This window comes from Sus scrofa, chromosome 13 (genome assembly GCF_054392235.1).
Source record: "Sus scrofa isolate SSC_HxYL_T2T_F1_AM1 chromosome 13, Sscrofa_HxYL_maternal_Yorkshire_Landrace_v2.0, whole genome shotgun sequence".
Taxonomy (NCBI): Eukaryota; Metazoa; Chordata; class Mammalia; order Artiodactyla; family Suidae; genus Sus; species Sus scrofa.
In genome coordinates, this window is record NC_139395.1 from 166,879,530 (window position 1) to 166,899,494 (window position 19,965).

Here is a 19,965-nt window from a genome sequence, read left to right on the forward strand (position 1 = left end):
GCAACACATACAGTGGTGTTGTAAGAATCCCAAATTTCTGCTACAGAAAGAGTGTGATAGAGGCTAAGAGTCAGGGAAGGCATCTTAGAAAAACAAATATTTGAGTTGAGACTCAAATGATGAATTATTATTTATCAGATAGAAAAAAAAGGCATCCAAGGCACAAGGGACAGCAAGTACAAAGATGCAAGACTTGAAAAAATCTGCAAGACGTTTCATGTGACTGGATGGTGGTTTGTGTGTAAAGTTTTATCATGGGAAGATGCAGATGAAGACATAATCTTAATAAATATGTATTTCATACTTCTGATATGTCCATCAGATTGCTAATTTGTAATAATCATTATTCCTGGCAACAACCTATGATTATTGTTCTTATTTTAGGAATATGGACAGTAAGGCCTTGGGACTTTAAGCTTTGGCTTAATTCCAAAGTCACACAGCTAATGAGTGACAGAGCCAGCTCTTGAACCAGGTGAGTCTGACACTAAAGCCATTTTGCTTTACCATTATGGAACGCTACTTTCCAAAGGTAAAAATTCAGGATGGAAATAGTTGTGTAGGCTTTGCTGAGAAATTGGATTGTATTCTCACTATGAGAATAAAAAGATTTTACAATTAAAAAAAAAAAACAAAACAAACCCCACCCTCTCTTTGACATTGGTGTTGGCAGTATCTTTCTGGATATGTGTCCTCAGGTGATGGAAAAGCCAGCATAAACAAATGGGACTACATCAAACTAAACATCTTCTGCATAGCAAAGGAAACCATCAATAAAATGAAAAGAAAACCTACCAAGTGGGAGAAGATATTTGTAAATCATATTTGATATGGAGTTAGTATCTAAAATATGTACAGAACTCATACAATTCAATAACAAAAAATAATTAAAAAATGGGAAGAGAACCTGAATAGGCATTTTTCCAAGAAGACACTCATATGGCCAGTCTTATGATGGCCAACATCACTAATTATTAGGGAAATGCAAATCAAAACTACAATGAGGAGTTCCTATTGTGGCTCAGCAGGTTACGAACCCATCTAGTATCTATGAAGATGTGGGAACGATCCCTGGCCTCCTTCTGTGGGTTAAGGATCTAGCGTTGCTGTGAACTGAGATGTAGGTCGCAGACACGTCTTGGATCTGGAGTTCTGTGGCTGTGGCATAGGCCGGCAGATGTAGCTCTGATTCGACCCCTAGCTTGGGAACTTCCATATGCCGCACCTGCAGCCCCAAAATGTAAAAAAACCAAAAAACCCCCCAAAAACTACAATGATATATTGCTTTCTACTTTTAGAGTGGCTATTATCAAAAAGGCAAAAATAGTAAGTATTGTCAAACATGTGGAGAAATGGGAACCCTCTGTCTCTGGGGATGTAAATAGGTACAGATGCTATGGAAAACAGTATGAAGATTCCTCAAAAAACTAGGAATAGAAGTACTGTATGATCCAGCTATCCCACTTCTGGGTATTCATCCAAAGACTATGAAAACATTGATTTGAAAAGATATATGTATCCTCATGTTCATTGCAGCATTATTTGCAATAGCCAGTATGTGGAGACAATCCAAGTGCCCATCAGTGGATCAATGGATAAAGGAGATTTGGTATAAATACACAATGGAATACTGCTCAGCCACAAAAAAAAATGAAGTATTGCTATTTGCAATAATATGGATGGACCTAGAAGGTCCATTATGCTCAGTCCAATAAGTTAGAGAAATTAACTTATATGTGGAATCTAAAGAGCAAAACAAATGAACAAACATAACTACAGATACAGAGTCATAGAATCATAGAACAAAACAGGAGGCTGCCAGAGGGGAGGGGCATGGGGGGGCAGTGAAATAGGTGAGGAAAGTTAAGAGGTACAAATTTCCAGTTACAAAAGAAATGAGTCATGGGGATGAAATGTATAGCATGGGTATATAGTCAATACCAATGTCATAGCTTTGCATGGTGAACAGGTGGCAACTAGACTTAACATTGTGATCATTTTGTAATGCATAGAAATATGGAGTCACTATGTTGTATACCAGGAACTAACACAGTGTTGCAGGTCAATTATACTTCAAAAAGCAAACTTATAGAAAAGGATTTGTGGTTACCAGAGGCAGGGGTGGGAGGAGGGGGAATTAGATGAAGGTGGTCAAAACATACAAAGTTCCAGTTATATAAGAAAAATAAGTACTAGGGATGTAATGTACATGATTAATATGGGTAACCCTGGTGTTTTATATATGAAAGTTGTTAAGAGAGTAAGTCCTAAGAGTTCCCATCACAAGGAAATAATTTTTTTTTCTCTAATTTTGCATCTGTTTGAGATGATGGATGTTCACTAAAGTTACCATGGTCATCATTTCATGATGTATGTAGGTCAAATCATTATGCCGTACACATTAAACTTACACAATGCTAGGTGTTGATTATACTTCAGTAAAACTGGGAGGGAAAAAAAGCTTTTTGGTTGGCTTTTTCCAGCTTGTAGAATCACCAACAAAATGGATGAACAAACCAAACCAAACAAAAACAGACACACAGAGAGAACAGAGTAGTGGTTATGAGAGGGGAAGGCATAGGGGTTTGGACAAAAAAGGTAAAAGATATCAACTATATGGCGATGGATGGAAATTAAATTTTTGGTGGTGATCACACCATAGTGTATACAGAAGTAGAAATACAATGTTGTACACACACAACATATATAATGTTATAAACCAAGGTTACCTCAACAAAAAATAAATTTAAAAAATTTTCTTTGTTCCGTAAAAATGACCCTTCTAGGATTGGATTGTGGACATTGTAGAGGCTGGAATATGGAGCAGGAAAACTTTTCCTTCATAGAGAGATATTATATGGCTTGAGCCAAAACAGAAGTAGGGACAGAGATAGTGGATGGACTCCATGAATTGTTGGGAGATAAAGAGGATAAGAGTTGATGACTCATATGTCAAGTAAAGGAGAAGATGAGAATAATTTCCAATTTGGTGATGTGGATAGCTTGCATTGTGATGCCATTAACAAAAAAGATACTAGAAGAGAGATGGGTTTGAGTCAGAAGAAGGAAGAGCATTAAGCTTAATCTTAGGAAGTAAACACTGCTGTACACATCCTAGTGGAGAAGATAAGTTGCCACTTGGAACGAAAGCTCAAGATGTCCCAGGAGAGACTAGCTTAGGAGTCTTTGGATCTGGGAGTGATTAAAAAAGTGAAGCATCAGTATTTTAAGGGAATGATTAGTGACAGAGGAATCATCTAAGAAACTAAGAAGGATCTGCCAGAGTAACGGGAAAAGTCCAAAAGAGAGAGCATGAAAGACCTGATTCTAAGAGCTGTGGAAAGAGTGGGAGAGGAGGAGGTGGGGGCAGGCAGGAGGGCCTCAAGGAGGATGACGAGAGAGCGCCAAGAGAGGAGGGGAACACACAGGGATAGGTAACCATGTACTTCTATGAGTGGAGTACAAAGACCTGGTGGGTGGTGATTAAGATGGAGCAAAAGCAGGACTGATGGAGGCCTACAAGCCACTGGAGGAGGAATGCGGACCAGAGACATCGCCTCCTCTGAGCCGGCTGGGGATGGAGGTGAGTAGGATGGGAGGCAGGTGAAGTTGAGAGCGAGGATTGGGGAAAAACTATTTGCCTACATAGAGTTTCAAACTGAGTTGTAATTTTGAGTCCTGTGACATCTCATCTAGGTGATGATAATAAATAATTGACTCGAGCAAAATTCTCTTTCCTTGGCGGGAACTTATGTGAATTAACAGGAAAAGTAGATGCCTTTAGGGAACGTTTGAGATCCTGAGAAAATCACCTGTAAAGTCCCTCTCAGTTTCTCCCCCTTTAACATTCTTATGTAGGTAAAAAAGAGATTAAAACGAACATGGTGGGGATTCCTGAAGAGATAAACGAGACCATAAAAGAGTGGAAATGCTGGCTGTCAGTACTTTCATAAAATGCTTGGTGGCTTTTATTTCCCACGTTCCCTGCAGGGCCGCACTCTGGTTCTCTTGTTTGTTTTTCCTTCTGCCTGGCACACCGCCCCCACCACCTCCTCCTCACCATACTTCCTCACGACAAGGCTCATCAACACTCTTTCTCCTCTGATACCAGGAGCACAATATATAAAATGCCCATCCCCATCTATTGTATCTTAGAGCTGTGTGTATGTTTTACTTGTCCCATTCAACGTTATGTGTCCACAGTATAGCAGATGTCTTCTACTTTTTCTTTAACCGTCCACTATCCCTTGCTACTAGCAAACACTTAAAAAATACTTACTAAATGAATATAATGAGTCGCTCTTTATAGATGACAAAACAAAGCTAGTTGTAAGTGTAGAATTTAAGGCCGCACAGAAATAAGGTCTTCTGATACCCGGTTCTTCCCTAAACACTTTGCTTCTCTAGAAACACTAAGCAAGTGCTAAGGGGACATACAGGGGAGAAAAAGTGAAAGTGTGCATTAATACAGAGGCTCAGGAGTTCCCGTTGTGGCTCAGGGGTAACGAACCCGATTAATATCCATGAGGACTCGGGTTTGATCCTTGGCCTCTCTCAGTGGGTTAAGGATCTGGCATTGCTGTGAGCTGTGGTGTAGGTCGAAGATGTGGCTTGGATCCTGCATTGCTGTGGCTGTGGCATAGGCTGGCAGCTGCAGCCCTGATTTGACCCCTAGTCTGGGAACTTCCATATGCTGATAGTGCAGCCCTTAAAAACAAAAACAAAAAAACAAACAAACAAAAAAAATAGGGAGGCTCAGATGACCCAGGAAAATACCAGCTGTGTCACTCTTTACTCTATCAGAAGCCACTTTTGATGTCATTTGCTTGTGGTCGGCTGAGCTCCCCTAGTGGATGTGAGGGTCACAGCCAGTGTGCCAAGCTGGAGGTCTGGCTGTTCTTTGCAGATACCCCTGAGAGTCAATATATAGACAGAAATTGCTGGTACCTTTATCACGATGATGCTTTTCTTTGTTAGCACTATTAACCCATTGAAAATAAACTCTTTTAATAAATAATCTTGCTTGAAGTAGGTATATGATAATATCATCCGTGCTGCTCCATCGCCCATTGACATATTTTAAAAGTTATTTGTGTATACATATTATCTATACATTTGTAAAGAAGGATCAAATAAAATGCATTTGTAAATGAAAAAATTATCATGTATAATTGTTACCAAACAACACCAGATGACATTGTGTCTTCTCATCCTACTTATCCCTTAGTGTCCTCTGTACTCAGCTCTTTTGTCCTCATTTGAAACTGGGTTGTTCTTAGCTAACAGCCAAAGTCCTCCTTTCAAATTATTAACTGAGAATTGTTTAAAATATTGCACTTCCCAAGAATATTTGCAATTTAACAGCATATGACTCTCTATTGGTAGATTTCATTTCACTGAGCTAAGTGAGTTCCTGTCATGTCTCAGCGGTAACAAACCTGACTAGTATCCATGAGGATGTGGGTTCGATCCCTGGCCTTGTTCAGTGAGTTAAGGATGCATCCTTGCCACGAGCGGTGGTGTAGGTTGCAAATAGGTCTATAATCTGGCATTGCTATGGCTGTGGTGTAGGTTGGCAGCTGTAGCTCTGATTTGACCCCTAGCCTGGGAACCTCCATATGCCATGGGTGTGGCCCTAAAAAGAAAAAAAAAGACTGTCATATAAGCATCTGTGGTGGTAGTGTTGAGATTCAACTTAATTCACAAATTCCTCCTCAGATTTTCCCTTTTCCTCTGTATTAATCAGAAGATATTGTATTTGTCTCATTTCATGAAAGTGTAAAAAAAGCCCTATACCATATTCAGCTTTCCCCACTTTTCCAATTATTTGATAGAGAGGAAGTTGAAAGAAAAATCCCATTGTTGGAATAAATATTTTCCTGGCTGTAAATTGTCCTTTCAGTGCCTTTCATTTTTACAGCTCTAACTTTAGTAGCCTTGCAGCTATCTTTTTCATTCTATGCTTTTTAAAATTTTGTTAGTAGAGACTGTCTCTGGTATCACACATCTTATCTGCAAAGGCTACTAAGACAAGAGTGCATAGAAAACTGACATGGGGACCACCAAAGTTTCTCATTTCTAGACCCCTTATTGTTTCCAATTATCTATGACATGGGCGCTGGATGAATCCTGCATGAAATGCCTTTGAGAAACAGAAAATTCATTGCAAATATCCAAAGAGGTGATAGGCCTCAACTTACTGTAGATGTAAAGAAACTTCACATGTGGTAGACTCACAATGAGCTAATCACCAAGGAGTTCACAGCAGCCACAACAATGTGTGACTGCTTTGAAAGGCCAGGTTACAATTTATTTTGTGCCAAGCAAGCAGAAAATTACAGTCGAGTTACTTCCTCTTTTGAGGAACCAAAAAGACAGTAAATATAATTGAAAACAGAGAAACAGATTGTGGTCAAGTTTGCAATAGGTCTAGTGAATGGACAGTATCTCTGGGTTATGACTTGTGGTTCCTCAGGAGGGAGGGTTGGCCTAGAAAGAAGCCACTGGATGAATTCCTCTAACTTGGTTGCCCTGAGGAAAAATCTCCACTTTCCTCCATGGACAAAAGTTAGCTTTATCCATGTATTCAAGTCTGGGTAAATATAAATATTTGACTTTGCTTTTTGAAAGCTTCTTAATGCAGTTTGACAGTTACTTTTCTTCACAACTTTAGTTTGGGAAGAAATTGGTTTTTCCTCAAGATGATCAGTGGGATAACTGGGCACTTTGTCTGGTTCTGCTGAAGAGATTCCAGTGTCGGTAGAGGCCAACATGTTCTTCAAAGTTCCTGGTTTTCTGAGTTTGTGAAGCAGTTCTATGATCTCTTTACTCTTTTCTCCCTCCAGAACCTCTAAACAATGTATACTAGAGCAAGAATTCTGGTTTTCCAGTTCTTTCATCTTCTTCTTTAAAGCATCAATATCTTCTTTCATTAAGAAGGTATCTTTAGTTATTGTGTACTGTTTGTCTTCATTAACATTCATTCTGTTTTCCAGTACCTCCATCTCCTTCTGATAAAAGTCAATCCTTTCTTGGATTTTTAATACTGCACTGATAATGTCAGTCATTTGGCCTAGGAGTTCAATCTGGGAAGTTTTAATATCTTGGAGCATTGCTATAAGATTCATTTCTTCATCAGCGTTAATATCATCTTGATCACAATCATAGGAAGTCATAGTTGGATATCTAGTTGAATTTGGGTGCTGCTTCTTACATTTATGGTAAACATTTTTAAGAGACTGTCTGATCTTGGAGAAATTTGAATTCCACATCTTCCCAGCAGCAGCTTTTACCCTTTTGGTTTGAAGTTTGTACATCTTTCATAATGAAACAAGTGTCAAGGTGTTGGGAAACCTGACCAAAATCAAAGAAAGAAGCAATGTCAGAATGAAATGGTCTTTCTCTTACTATTTGTTGGGTATCTTTCCTGGTAACATCACAGAATGCCCTGTAGAGAACATCAAGGGCAATAGTAGACCCTCTTTGATGTTAGCTTCTTAGAGGACAGACCAGCTGGAGAGCTTGATATCATAATGGGCAACTGTTTGGAACCCTTCATAGACTGACCTGATGCTGATGTCACAGTGGCTGCTGACTTAGAACGTATTTAACCTCAGGGCAGTCATTCTCAAAATTTTTGGTCACAGGACTTTTTCACTTTCAAAAGTTGAGCACTGGAGAACTTTTATTTATGTAGGTTATATCAACATTTCATATTAGAAATTGGAACTAAGAAGGTCTTCAGATATTAATTTATTTAAAAAATGTGGATTCCCCTGGTGGCTTAGTGGCATAAGGATCTGGTGTTGTCACTGCTATGGCGCCACAGGTTCAATCCCTGGCTGGGAGGACTTCCATATGCTGCAGGTGCAGCCAAAAGTAAATAAACAAACAAACCCATCACACATTAATACAGGTGACATTTTATGAAAATTAATTATATTTTCCAAAATAAATATAGTTTAAAAAGTGGCATTGTTTACTTACTTGGAAATTTTTTAAATACTTGGATTAATAGAAGACACCTGGATTCTCATATCTGTGTCTGCATTATATCTGTTGTGATACGTTGTTTTTGTTCAAGTATGTGAAGAAAATACAGCCTCATAGATATATATAAAAGGAGAGAGTATTTTAATGGTCTCTTTAAATAATTGAGGCTTTTATTCTTTGCTACTCCACCAAAATTTGACAAATGATAATTTAGTAGAAGTTAAGTGCCATGTGTAATCTTGGACTAGATTAATACTGTTACATTACAACTTACTAGTCTATCTTCCATTTTGAATAGATATGTAATACCATGCATTGGTCATTTGGAAAATAATGATTCACTGACTCATGCAGATCTTCCAAAAGGTAATTCATTTTATTATACACTATCAGAATTTCATTAATATTACCATCATCACTCAAAAATTTTTCAAGTACTGGGAAGAGGCCAAGTTCATGGTGGCAGATAAAATTTTCCAAAATTCTAATTTTATCTTGAAAAGCTTAAAATTTATTAAGTTTGTTAGTTGTTTTCCTTGAAGTGGTAGTCTCCCCCTATATCCTTTTTTTAAAATTTTTTTTTGCACAAATGTTTGCCAAATGTTCAAATATGGATACCATCGTTTGCTGCCAGTTTTTTTTTTTTTTTCAAGTAAAAATGATGTCCTGGGCATTCTTGCTGTAGCACAGTGGGTTAAGCATCTGACTGCAGTGGCTCAGTTTCCTGCAGAGGCATGGGTTTAATTCCTGGCCCTGCACAGTGGGTTAAAAGGGTCTGGTGTTGGCACAGCTGTAGTGTAGGTCACAGCTGTGGCTAAGATTCAGTCCCTGGCCTGAGAACTTCCATATGCCATGGGTACAGACATTAAAAAAAAAAAAAAAAAAAAAAAAAAAAAAGAGATGTTCTGTGAAAAAAAGCAGCTCTTTCAGTTTATAACTTAAATAAGTACTTCTCCTAGAGATACCCATTATATTTCTATAAACAGCAGAAGTGCTTCTCATTACATGGCACTAAATATTAAAAGATACTGAAGGTTGACATTTAATAAAATTAAAAAATTTCCACTGCTTCATCAAGGATATTCTAGAGCTAAACTGACTTCTTGTATGCATTCTTTTTTTTCTCCTCTCTGATTGAGAAGAGGTGAAAAATACAATCACTGTTGGTAGTTTGATATTATTGCCTTGGCTTGTGTTAAGGTATCAGTTTTACCCACTATTACTTTTACAATGCAGTTTGGAAATGCAAAGGTCAACACAGTGAAAAAAGCAAATAGTGTTCTAATACTGTTTTGAAATATTTTTGCCCTCATGGTCCATTGTATGCCACACTTTGAGAACCACTGCTTAAAGTTTTAAAATAACATCATACATTTCTCATGTTTCTTCGTTCAGATTTTTCTAAGTAATAGTATGTGAAATCCAAATCCTTTGAAATATTAAATATTTTGTCTGTTTTATATATTGGGTTAAAAACTTAATTTTATTCTCTGGTCACCTAAGACTAAGCATTTGGAATTAAAGCGACACGATAACTATGTCTGTCAAGATGCAGTCCCACTCTATTAAAGAGGATATTCTGGAGTTCCTAGTCTTGCTGCAGCGGAAACGAATCTCACTAGGAACCATGAGGTTGTGGGTTCAATCCCTGGCCCTGCTCAGTGGGTTAAGGATCTGGCATTGCTGTGACCTGTGGTGTAGGTCACAGACACGGTTCGGATCTGGCGTGGCTGTGGCTGTGGCATAGGTTGGCAGCTGTAGCTCTGATTCGACCCCTTGACCCTTAGCCTGTGAACCTCCATATGCACAGCCACAGTCCTAAGAAGCAAAAAAAAAAAAAAAAAGAAAAAAAGATATTCCTTCTTGGATCAGTGTCAGTTCTAACTCTCAATCACTATTTCTCTTATTTATGCTTAATTGCAGGGCCAGTTTCAGCCTAGGTTTTGGTGTAAACTCTGAATTTAGGCAAAAGTAATTTAAGAATTTTGGCACATAAATGATGTCTAGGATTTTGCTTTACTGTCCTATCTTTGAGTCTCTGTTTAATAACCTTTCCAAAACTTCTAGAAACCTTTCCAAACTCTTGCTGAGAAAAAATGTTCTTCGGGAGGCAGACTATCACAGGAATAATATTTGGAGCTAGAAAATGTAGCATTCAAAGCTGTCCCATTTACCTTGGCCAAGGCCATTCTGTCCATCAAGTACTACAGACACAGTGCTTAGGGCCTATGAAATTTCAAGGACCAATAAAAATCAATATTTGAGACCAGAAAGAAAAAGGCTCAGAATACTAAAAGAAAGCTGCAAGATTGAAACAATGAATGTTTAATTAAATGTCTCCAAAGTGTGCTACTATATCATCTTCATTAATTGTTAAATTTAGTATTAAAATTTCATTACATTTGAAGGCAATTTGTAGATTAGGTATTCTTGCTTTATAGGAATTCCCAATTAAATTAGAGGGATTGCTTGTAGCAATTACTCCCTTTGGGTTAATAACAGCTAAGTCTTATTGGATGCATACCAGACATTGTTCTAAATACTAGCTTATTTAATGGAAATTTAGAGAAGTCAAATAATTTTCCCTTCTACTAAAAAAGGGGCAGAGTCAAATTTCAAATCCTTACTGGCTCAAGGCTCCATTTATTTTTCCTCTGCTTTTGCACACATGAATATGATAAAATATATATATATATACACATATATGTATATATATATATATTTTTTTTTTTTGGTCTTTTTTTTGGGCCGCACCCAAGGTGGCATGTGGAGGTTCCCAGGCTAGGGGTCCAATCGGAGCTGTAGCCTCCCACCTGCACCAGAGCCACAGCAATGTGGGATCCAAGCCGTGTCTGTGACCTACACCATAGGTCACAGCAATGCTGGATCCTTAACCCAGGATCCTTAACCCACTGAGCGAGGCCGGGGATCGAACCTGCATCCTCATGGATTCGAGTCAGGTTTGTTAACCTTTGAGCCACTACGGGAACTCCAAAAAATATATTTTTGTCAACTTAGAAAGAGATAGACATTTCCCTTTTTAGGAAAATCACTCCATGTATTTATAGAAAACTTATTTTAATTAAATTTTTTAGAAATATGAAAAAACTAAAGGTTTATTTGGTATTTTATCAAAGCCATTTGAAGCCGAACTTTGCAAAGACTTCAGAAGTTGAATTATCTCTAATTCATGTAAATAAAAATGAACATTTAGAGGCTATTCTTGCCTTATTGTAATACGAGTATCATAACTGTAATAAACAATAGATGAACTTTTTCAACTAAAAATATTCATGTATGCTGATTGTTTTTATAAAACAAAATTTAATCTATTAGGTTTGATGCAAACAAACTTGTCTAGATTTCTAATTACTTACGTATTAATATTAATGAAAGGAGCCTCAGCCTATTTGGGGCTTGTTGGACAGTAAAAAGTTCTAGTGGGTGAAGGCAAGTCTACTGATTAGGGTGAAAGGTGTGAATGAGTAACGGGAAATAAGCTGACTCCCTCTCTTGGGGGTCCTGCCAGAGATCTGGAGCCATTTAGGACTAAAATAATATGGCAGACTGGAGCCTAGTGTCTGACTTTTACCAAGGAAATGTCCTCCAGGAGGCAGGCTTTTCAGGAATGGTAATTGGAGACAGAAAATTCAAGTTCAAGGCTCTGCCATTTACTACCTCTGTGCTCTTAGTCAAGTTACTAACTTCTCACAAGACTGTAAAGTGGGATGATTACAGTACCTATATAATAGAGTGGTTTTGAGGATTAAAGTGCTCCGTGTTTGTAAATTCTTCCTGATCCTATCCTCCTCTTACTCTCCTTTTGGATGAAAGAGGAAATGGTGCAGAGTTTTAAACTTTAGTTTTATTCTCTCCCTGTCACTTACTCTTTTATTCCTTTTTTTTTTTTTTTTGTCTTTTTAGGGCCGCACCCATGGCATATGGAAATTGGAGCTATTACTGCCACTCCCTCATTCCTCTCTTTCAATAGAGAGGTCACTTTATCAACATATGACCAAGACATAAAGCATGCACTACTCACTGTTCATCAAAACCTACACACGCAGATAAAGCATTTGGATTAGAAGGACACCAGAACATAGCAAACAAGGCCAGATAAACCATCATTCTCTCTCCTAGTATAGCTAGTATACCTAGTACAACCAACTATGGTGTTAGGTAACCTGGCATGTGATGACCACTGGAGAGATGGCTCTAATGACAGATAATATCATTACTATTTAAAAGGCTAGTGCTTTTGAGTAAGTTAATTATAAAGTAAGTGATGTAGAAGCATGATTATCTATATATAACCACCCAGAATTTTGCCTTTTTTTTTTTTTTTTTTTTTTTTTTTTTTTTTTTGCTTTTTAGGGCCTCACCCATGGCATGTGGAAGTTCCCAGGCTAGTGATTGAATCAGAGCTACAGCTGCTGCTCTGCACCACAGCCACAGCAACGCCAGATCCTTAACCCACTGAGCTGGGGCGGGGGCCAGGGATGAAACCCGCATCCTCATGGTTCCTAGTTGGGTTTGTTAACCACTGAGCCATGAAGGGAACTCCCTGTAACCACCCAGATTTACACCCTTTCTCAAGTTGGGAGAGAATGGGGAAGTATTATAGCTCTCCCACTAGCAGCTGGGCCTTATTTGTACTCTTTTTTTTTTTTTTTTTCGCCTTTTCTAGGGCCGCTCCCCCCGCATATGGAGGTTCCCAGGCTAGGGGTCCAGTCGGAGCTGTAGCTGCCAGACCTATGCCAGAGCCACAGCAACGCGGGATCCAAACCACACCTGCAAACTACACCACAGTTTACGGCAACGCCGGATCCTTAACCCACTGAGCAAGGCCAGGGATTGAACCCGAAACCTCATGGTTCCTAGTCGGATTCGTTAACCACTGCACTATGACGGGAACTCCTTATTTGTACTCTTTATGTTACATCTACAATAATCTACTATTACTCATGTACCCTGAGTGGTTTGACCATTAAAAATTATTGAAGGTCTTTTACTTCCCCCACAAAATTTAAACAGCTTTACCAGAACCTGGGCCTCTGACCTGAATATTGCTTGTTACATGCAGAGTGAGATAAAAAGGTTTAAAAGAAAGGAGCCGGGAAGGTCTTTTAGATTTGATCAGGGTGGCTGACATAAGGGGATAAGAATGTATTTAATTGGAGGGTTCTAATCCAATGTTACACAAGCAAAGTAACAAGCTATCTTCTACTTTTCCTTTCTAGCCACGAGGAATAGAAGAGAATGAAATTGGGATCAGACCTGTTGTGCTGGACCATGACAGGGATGGAGAGGAAAGCAAAGGCATAGTGTTTATAAGGGAGGCAGGGTCTGACGCAGTGATGCCATGCTGCATGAAGTGATAGAGCCGAGTGACATTGATAAGTCAAACTGGTCGGAGTGCCACATGGGATGAGGAGGCCTTTTCCACACTGTGGTGTCAATAAACGTTCATGATAACACTTTAAAATCATGTGGAACCAATGCCAAAAGAATAATATGAACACCTCTGAATGAAATGATGGAATGATAATTTTTATAATTGGTCATGGTAATTTACTTTCTTGCTATAACTAAAGTTGAGTGGTCTCTTTCTGGAATGCCGTCCAGATAATTTATTCTCCAGTCAAACTTCTACCTATCCTTTAGGAGACATCTAGATAATACTTCCCTCGTCCTGTTCCCCCCGCCCCCCCCCCACTTCTTTTGTCTTTTTTAGGACCGCACCCACAGCATATGGAGGTTTCCAGGCTAGGGGTTGAATCAAAGCTGTAGCCACTGGCCTACAGCAAAGCCATAGCAATGCCAGATCTTTAACCCACTGAATGAGGCCAGGGGTCAAACCTGCGTCCTCATGGATACTAGTCAGATTCATTTCCCCTGAACCATGATGGGAACTCCCTTGTCCTGTCCACTTTGGATTCTCCCTGAGGTCTTCCTAGTGCTACTGACCTGTTCCAGCTCCCTACCCAGCAGCAATCGACATAGTGCATCATTGGTGGTGGTGTGCCTCTCTCGCTTCTAGACTGGGAGCTCCAGGAAGGGAGATGCTTGCTTTGCAAATCTATATCTCCAGTGTCACAAAGCCTAGCATATAGTTGGTATTCAGTGCATCTTTATCCAATGAATGCATGTATGCACGCACTTGCGAATGATTATCAAGGTATCCATCGAGTCTCTCCTGTGCCTATTTTTGTGGTGGCTAGGGAACACATTGATTACTTCATAAAGGGAATCTGTGATAACTTTTTTCAACTCCTGAGGGATCATTTAGTATTTTGGCATAGGGATTTAATAATTGCTTCTCTGAAGACCTGAAGCAGTTAAGTGGCAGGAGACGTAAATTAAGATCAGGTTGAGGGAGGTAATTATGAACCTGGAAAGAGCTATAGCATGGATAAGAAGAGAGAGCTCAGTAAATGATGGTCACAGCACTGGTATTAATGGCACTGAACATAAAGGTGACTAAGGTACCCAGCATTCTTCCCCTCTGTGCAACACACTAAGTTTTTCTGGCCTCTAGGGAACCACAGGTAATCAGGGTGTTCTTTGAGCTCCTGCGGGAATGCTTATGAATTCATCAGCTTGGGTACTCAGGCACTTATCTCTTCATTCATGTCATCTTATACTCTGAACTCCAAATTTACAATGAACTCTCTCCAGCTTATCTAGACATACTCTTCACCATTTAGTTCCGGAACCCTGGGGGCACATTAGTATTTTATGTAATCTCTCCTCCCTGTCATCTTCCTCCAGTTCTTCCCGTTATGCTTGGCTTTCCCTGGTAATATATTATATAAGGTTGCTCAGTTTCTGTAATTCTCAGCTTCACCTCTTGGTTTCCCTTCTCTGCTATTACCTTTAAACCTCTGCTCCCTTTAGCTTATGATTGACACTGTTTTTATAGAGCTTTGTAAGTCCTGATATGCACAATTGATGTAGCCATAAAAATAAATGGCTCGAAAAAGGAAGAGAAAGCGAAAGAGAAGTGTTTTTGCTTAACCATTCACCTCCTTCCTTTAATGGAACCAGTGAATTAATTCAGTGAGGTAGTCTTTAAATACTTGTTTCACTGAATTAATATTTAGCAGATGTTTTGAAAATTATTGTATGATTAGTGCATCCCCCATTAGCTTTCTGTCTTGTTCTTGAGTTGCTCTATACTTCATTTAGGGAACCCCGAAAATTAAAACATATTGAAGTACATAGTGATCACATAGAAAATAGAGATTTAAAGTTTAAACAAATCCAGAAAGCATGAAGTGTAAAAAGTTAAGAATGTTAGTTTTCTCAGTTCTTAATATGAATTTTGTGCAGTTTGCAGCCTTATCTTATATGGATCTGTTATATATTAGTAGTGCCTTATTTTAAGGAAAACTGAGTGCTTGGGTTTTCAGTTTTAATGATGCTTCATAGGACTTTGGATTACAAAATTCAGGGAGCTATCTTCTTTAAAGTTTAGGGTTCTAAAGGTTATAATGTGGAATCTTCATTGGCTTTCCTTAATAGTACTCACTTTGAAAGACATCTATTATTATGGCATTTTATGTTTCTGAGGGAATTTACAATATTATCTCTGTGAAGTAAATGTATATTTTTCCTTGGTTCTGTTATGTCTGCTATCCTAGACGTATTACTTCCCATTTTACTTCATCTGTGCAATAAGAACAGCAATAATGCCCTGTGCTGATACTAAAGGAGAATCATAAGGGTTAACATGAAAATTTTTTACATCTAATTTTTAAATTTATATAATACCTCTTATGTAAGAATTGTGAACTATTATTATTATGCACTGTTTCTACGGTGCTTTTTCTTCAGGAGTTTGGGTTTTAGAATCATTTCCTCACTCTGTTTAAAGCTACCTGAATTCTTTCTCTTCTAGGTTTGGATTACAATGATCTTTTATATAACTTTCCAAATGTATTATTTCTCCTTACACGCAAAATAGAAAATGCCCAAAAGGCAATCATAAAACTGAAGTTTTTTTCTCTTCCTTCTCTACCTATGCTTTTGCAACTATGATCTAAATGGAAAAGTATTTAGTCATTGTTCTAAATATTTATTGAAGCTTCCCCTCCCATCCTCCACCCAAGAAATATGTATTGCTGCTGCAGCTGTTTTGGGCATGCTAAAAGCCAGCTAAAAGTTATTTAGGAATGTTTAACATAGATTGAGGTCTTGTTTGGGGGTTTTGGGGGGGGTCATTTCTTTCTGGAAATTTGAGGTCTCTTTCTGCTGATGTGAATATAAGTATCAAATAACAGAAATGGAGAGTGATAAGACAGTTCAATTAGACACATACTTCAATAATTTTCGACTTCAGGTTTCAGCACTAATGGCTATGATTCTCATTGTAACTTGTGAGACTTAATTACCACTCATTCTATTTAGGTTTCTCTTCTATGGCATAGTATAAAATGATAGCAAACTGGTTTAAGCCTTTGGGCAGTTTATGAATTAAAATAGGTAAAAACCTTTATCATAACCTCTATTGGCCTTTATGTTTAAATTTTTCAATGGCACTTAAAAAGAAAAAAGATATTTCTGGAAATCATCTTCTTTGTCGTTAGAAATTAGGGCTAAAATAAAATGGATGCCCAGTCTCACTGTTAGGATTGAAAAAGTGAGGAAGTTCCCGTTGTGGCTCAGCAGTGATGAGCCCAACTAGTATGCATGGGGATATGGGATTGATCCCTGGCCTTGCTCAGTGGGTTAAGGATCCAGTGTTGCTGTGAGCTGTGGTGTAGGCCGGCAGCTGTAACTCTGATTCGATCCCTAGCCTGGGAACTTCCATATGCTGCAGGTGAGGCCCTAAAAAGCAAAAAAAAAAAAAAAAAAAAAAAAAAAAAGAGAGAGAGAGAGAGAGAGAAAAGAAAAAAAAAGTGACATGACCGTTTAAAACCTAGTCAAACAGAAGATCTTAACTTTTGGGCTCTGGTATTCCTTTAATAATCCAATGAAAGCTTTGCATGCTTCCTTAGGAAAGAGCATATACATACAATTTTGTATGTAATTTGAGGTGGTTCACAGACCTCCCTCCTCTCCTCTGCCCTCACAGGCATTTACAGACACCATAAATGGTACTCATGTTAAAACTCCTGACAGTAACAGAAGGATGATTCTGGCTCCGATACCTGTTTGTGGGTGTTTTGCTTCTAAGGTGTCTGGGAACTTTTAGGTAGTTTGGTTCTGGAACTTAAGACTGTTTGAAGTGATAAGAGTAAAGGCCATTGATGACAGGGAATCAGAGGGAGAGGCCCATGGAATGCACTGATTTGGGAATGGTTCTGGTGAGATCCTTTAAGAATGGGTGAGTTCTGGGTAGATGAAAGTTAGAAGGGTCTCCTAGGCTTAATGCACCATGAGATTAGGGACTCTGGTTTGTTTTTCTCTTTGCCTAGCCTGGTGCCTGCTATATGCCCCTAGGCTTTCAGTAAGTCACTGCATAGCTTTGTGCCTTATATCTGCTGAAAAGCATGGGTCAAGGGAGGTGGCATCAACTCAGGGCTGGAGTTCTGGTACCAACCCTCCCAAGTCAGTCCCCAGCAAAGGTCCTCCAGCCCCGTGTGTTGTTCCAGTCAATAGAAAGAGACCAAGTTTGGTTCAAAAGCAAAGGAAAGCTTTAATCTTTGATAAAAGAATGGAGGAGTGCCAGCCTGCCCTCTAGAGTATGCGCTCTTCCTCCCCTCAAAGGCGAGGCGGGGCTGCTTTTTAGGACTCTGGTGGGAGGAGGGGGCGGGGGCGGAGTTCTCCTGTTGTGCTGCTCTCGCTCCAGGCTCCAGATGGCTTGCAGTGCCAGGGCGCAGTCCCTGTACACACTTGCGGCTGCCATCTTGGATTGCCGTGTTTGCACGGCGTTTCACACTTCGTCTGCATGAGGAACTCGGGTCTGAAGCACTGGGTGCAAGGTCTCTGCACGCTGCAGCCTGTGAGCGAATGAAACTAGACTAAGCACAAAGGAAAAGAAAAAGGTTAGACTTTATTTTATTACCCCGATTCTACTTTTTCTTCCTGAGAATTGTTAATGGGCTTTGCTGGCGACAGATTCCTCCTCTGTTTTTTGTCCTGCCTCTCATGCTTTTGGGGTGCTGAGGGTAGAAGTCCATCTCCTGTAACAACTTCATGCCGATTTTGGGCGTTGTCATAACCCCACGTAGAAGAGCACAACTTCCCCCAGCTGTCTTCAGATATATTTGCTTGTTGCAGGGGCTCAGCCCTAACTATTTGTATCCCTGAGCAGCCACCATTTGTCCAACCTTTTGGAAACAACACCAGACAATTTTAAGATACATAGCCCAAATATTAGCAAGAGAATAATGGTCTCATGTCAGTTTTTCCTATAAGTGAAAATACATGCCTAAGTACTTTGTGGGCAAAAGTGTGCCCCGATGTTGAAGCTCACTGCCATGGCCTGAATATCTGTGGTCACAATTTTGTTGTTTTTCAAAAGAGAGACGTCAGGTCAGAGAAAGATTCAAAATGTCTCCATCCTGGAGGAGATTTCATTCCTCCAGGTGTAGATATTTTAGGTCCTTAGCCAATGTTTCCCCAAAGATGGTGGAGGAATTTTTGAACGCCTGAGTAAGGACTGACCAGTAGAATTGTTTTTATTGCGTGCTTGGGCCCTGCACTTAAAAGCAAACATTTCTTGGAGTTCCAGCCATGGCTCAGTGGAAACGAATCTGACTAGTATCCATCACGATGCAGGTTTGGTCCCTGGCCTTGCCCAGTGGGTTGGGGATCCGGCGTTACCTTGAGCTGTGGTGTAGGTTGCAGACTCGGCCTGGATCTGGCATTGCTGTGGTGTAGGCCAGCAGCTGCAGGTCTGCTTTGACCCTTAGCCTGGGAAACTTCATATGCTGCAGGTGTGGCCCTAAAAAGACAAAAAAAAAAAAAAAAAAAAAAAAGTAAACATTTCTTGCAACTCTGGAGCTAATGGAATACAGAAGTTATCTTTTAACTCTAATACAAAATATCAGGTCCTGCTGGATAGAGTGGCCAGCAGGGTATAAGATTAGGGACTTCTGGATGCTTATCTCAGGTGGCTTTGCTGACTGCCCTGAGGTCCTGCACCATCTGGCATTCACCACTGGGTTTCTTTACAGGGAGAAAGAAGGTATTGCAGGCTGGTTGACATGGTGTCATAAGGCCCTGGTCAGTTGGGCCCATATAATGGGGACAATACCCAAAAAGGCCTCTCGACAGAGAGGGTACTATTTTCTATTGGACCATGTTTGTGCTATAGTGAGACTGGTTCCTACAGCTTGTCCCATCTGTCCTCGGGGCCCAGACCTCAGGATTTACTTCAGGAAATTCCACTTGCTCTGTCCCAGGACATTTATTCTTAGCCATTAACATTATCACCTTGTGCTCTTTGTCTAAGGAAATGTCAGTCTCCAGTTTGTCTCCTGGTAGGTAGCCCCCCTGATTTATGTAATCTGTCTCTTCCTAGCGAGCATATAGGGCATTTGGGGACGTGCAGGAAGGAATGGGTGAGAGTAGGGTCATCCAATTTGCATTCTAATGGCTCTGTGAATGCCTGTCCTTGGGCCTTCCCTGATACCCCTATAATTTTACAACTTTTGTGACAGAGTTTGCCTGGTGTTCGGAACCAAGTAAATGACACTGATGTTGCCTAAGAATTTGATAGTCTTTCCCCCTATGGCCGCTGTCACCCAGTATTCCTCAGAGGTCAATTGGAGTGCCAGCTAAGGAGCTCCTGGCCCGGACATTCTTCATCTATTTGGACCATTTGCCTTTAAGGGTAGTGGCTGGGATCTGCCATTTCCATCCCCCTTTGGGGGTGGTGAGGGCATTCTTCCTTTCAGTGTCCCTCTTGTTTACATGTGGCACACTAATCATGTCCTAGTTTCCTTAGCTTGCTATCCCTCACTGGAGATTGGAGGTCGCTCACTGGATTCAAGAGTCTCCATGGGCAGTTAGTTCAGATTCCCG

The 19,965-nt window shown here is 39.7% G+C and overlaps 1 protein-coding gene and 2 long non-coding RNA genes across 3 annotated transcripts in view; 2 read left to right on the forward strand and 1 right to left on the reverse strand.

The window, feature by feature from the left end:
* Window positions 1-341: 341 nt before the first annotated feature.
* On the forward strand, window positions 342-13,359 carry LOC146397752 (uncharacterized). The gene is made up of 3 exons (XR_014824904.1): window positions 342-475; window positions 8,291-8,358; window positions 13,233-13,359. It is a non-coding gene; the product is annotated as an uncharacterized LOC146397752 (long non-coding RNA).
* Window positions 6,229-8,881, reverse strand: CCDC54 (coiled-coil domain containing 54). Its single transcript, XM_021070485.2, has one exon. It carries the CDS (start codon window positions 7,314-7,316, stop codon window positions 6,336-6,338), a length of 981 nt encoding a protein of 326 aa, XP_020926144.1. The 5' UTR covers window positions 7,317-8,881; the 3' UTR covers window positions 6,229-6,335.
* Window positions 13,360-17,790: 4,431 nt separating the features above from the next.
* The window catches only part of LOC102158095 (uncharacterized), an 899,417-nt gene continuing 897,242 nt past the window's right edge, over window positions 17,791-19,965 (forward strand). The window contains exon 1 of the long non-coding RNA XR_014824908.1: window positions 17,791-17,981. This is a non-coding gene — a long non-coding RNA (uncharacterized LOC102158095). The remainder of the gene's footprint in view (window positions 17,982-19,965) is intronic.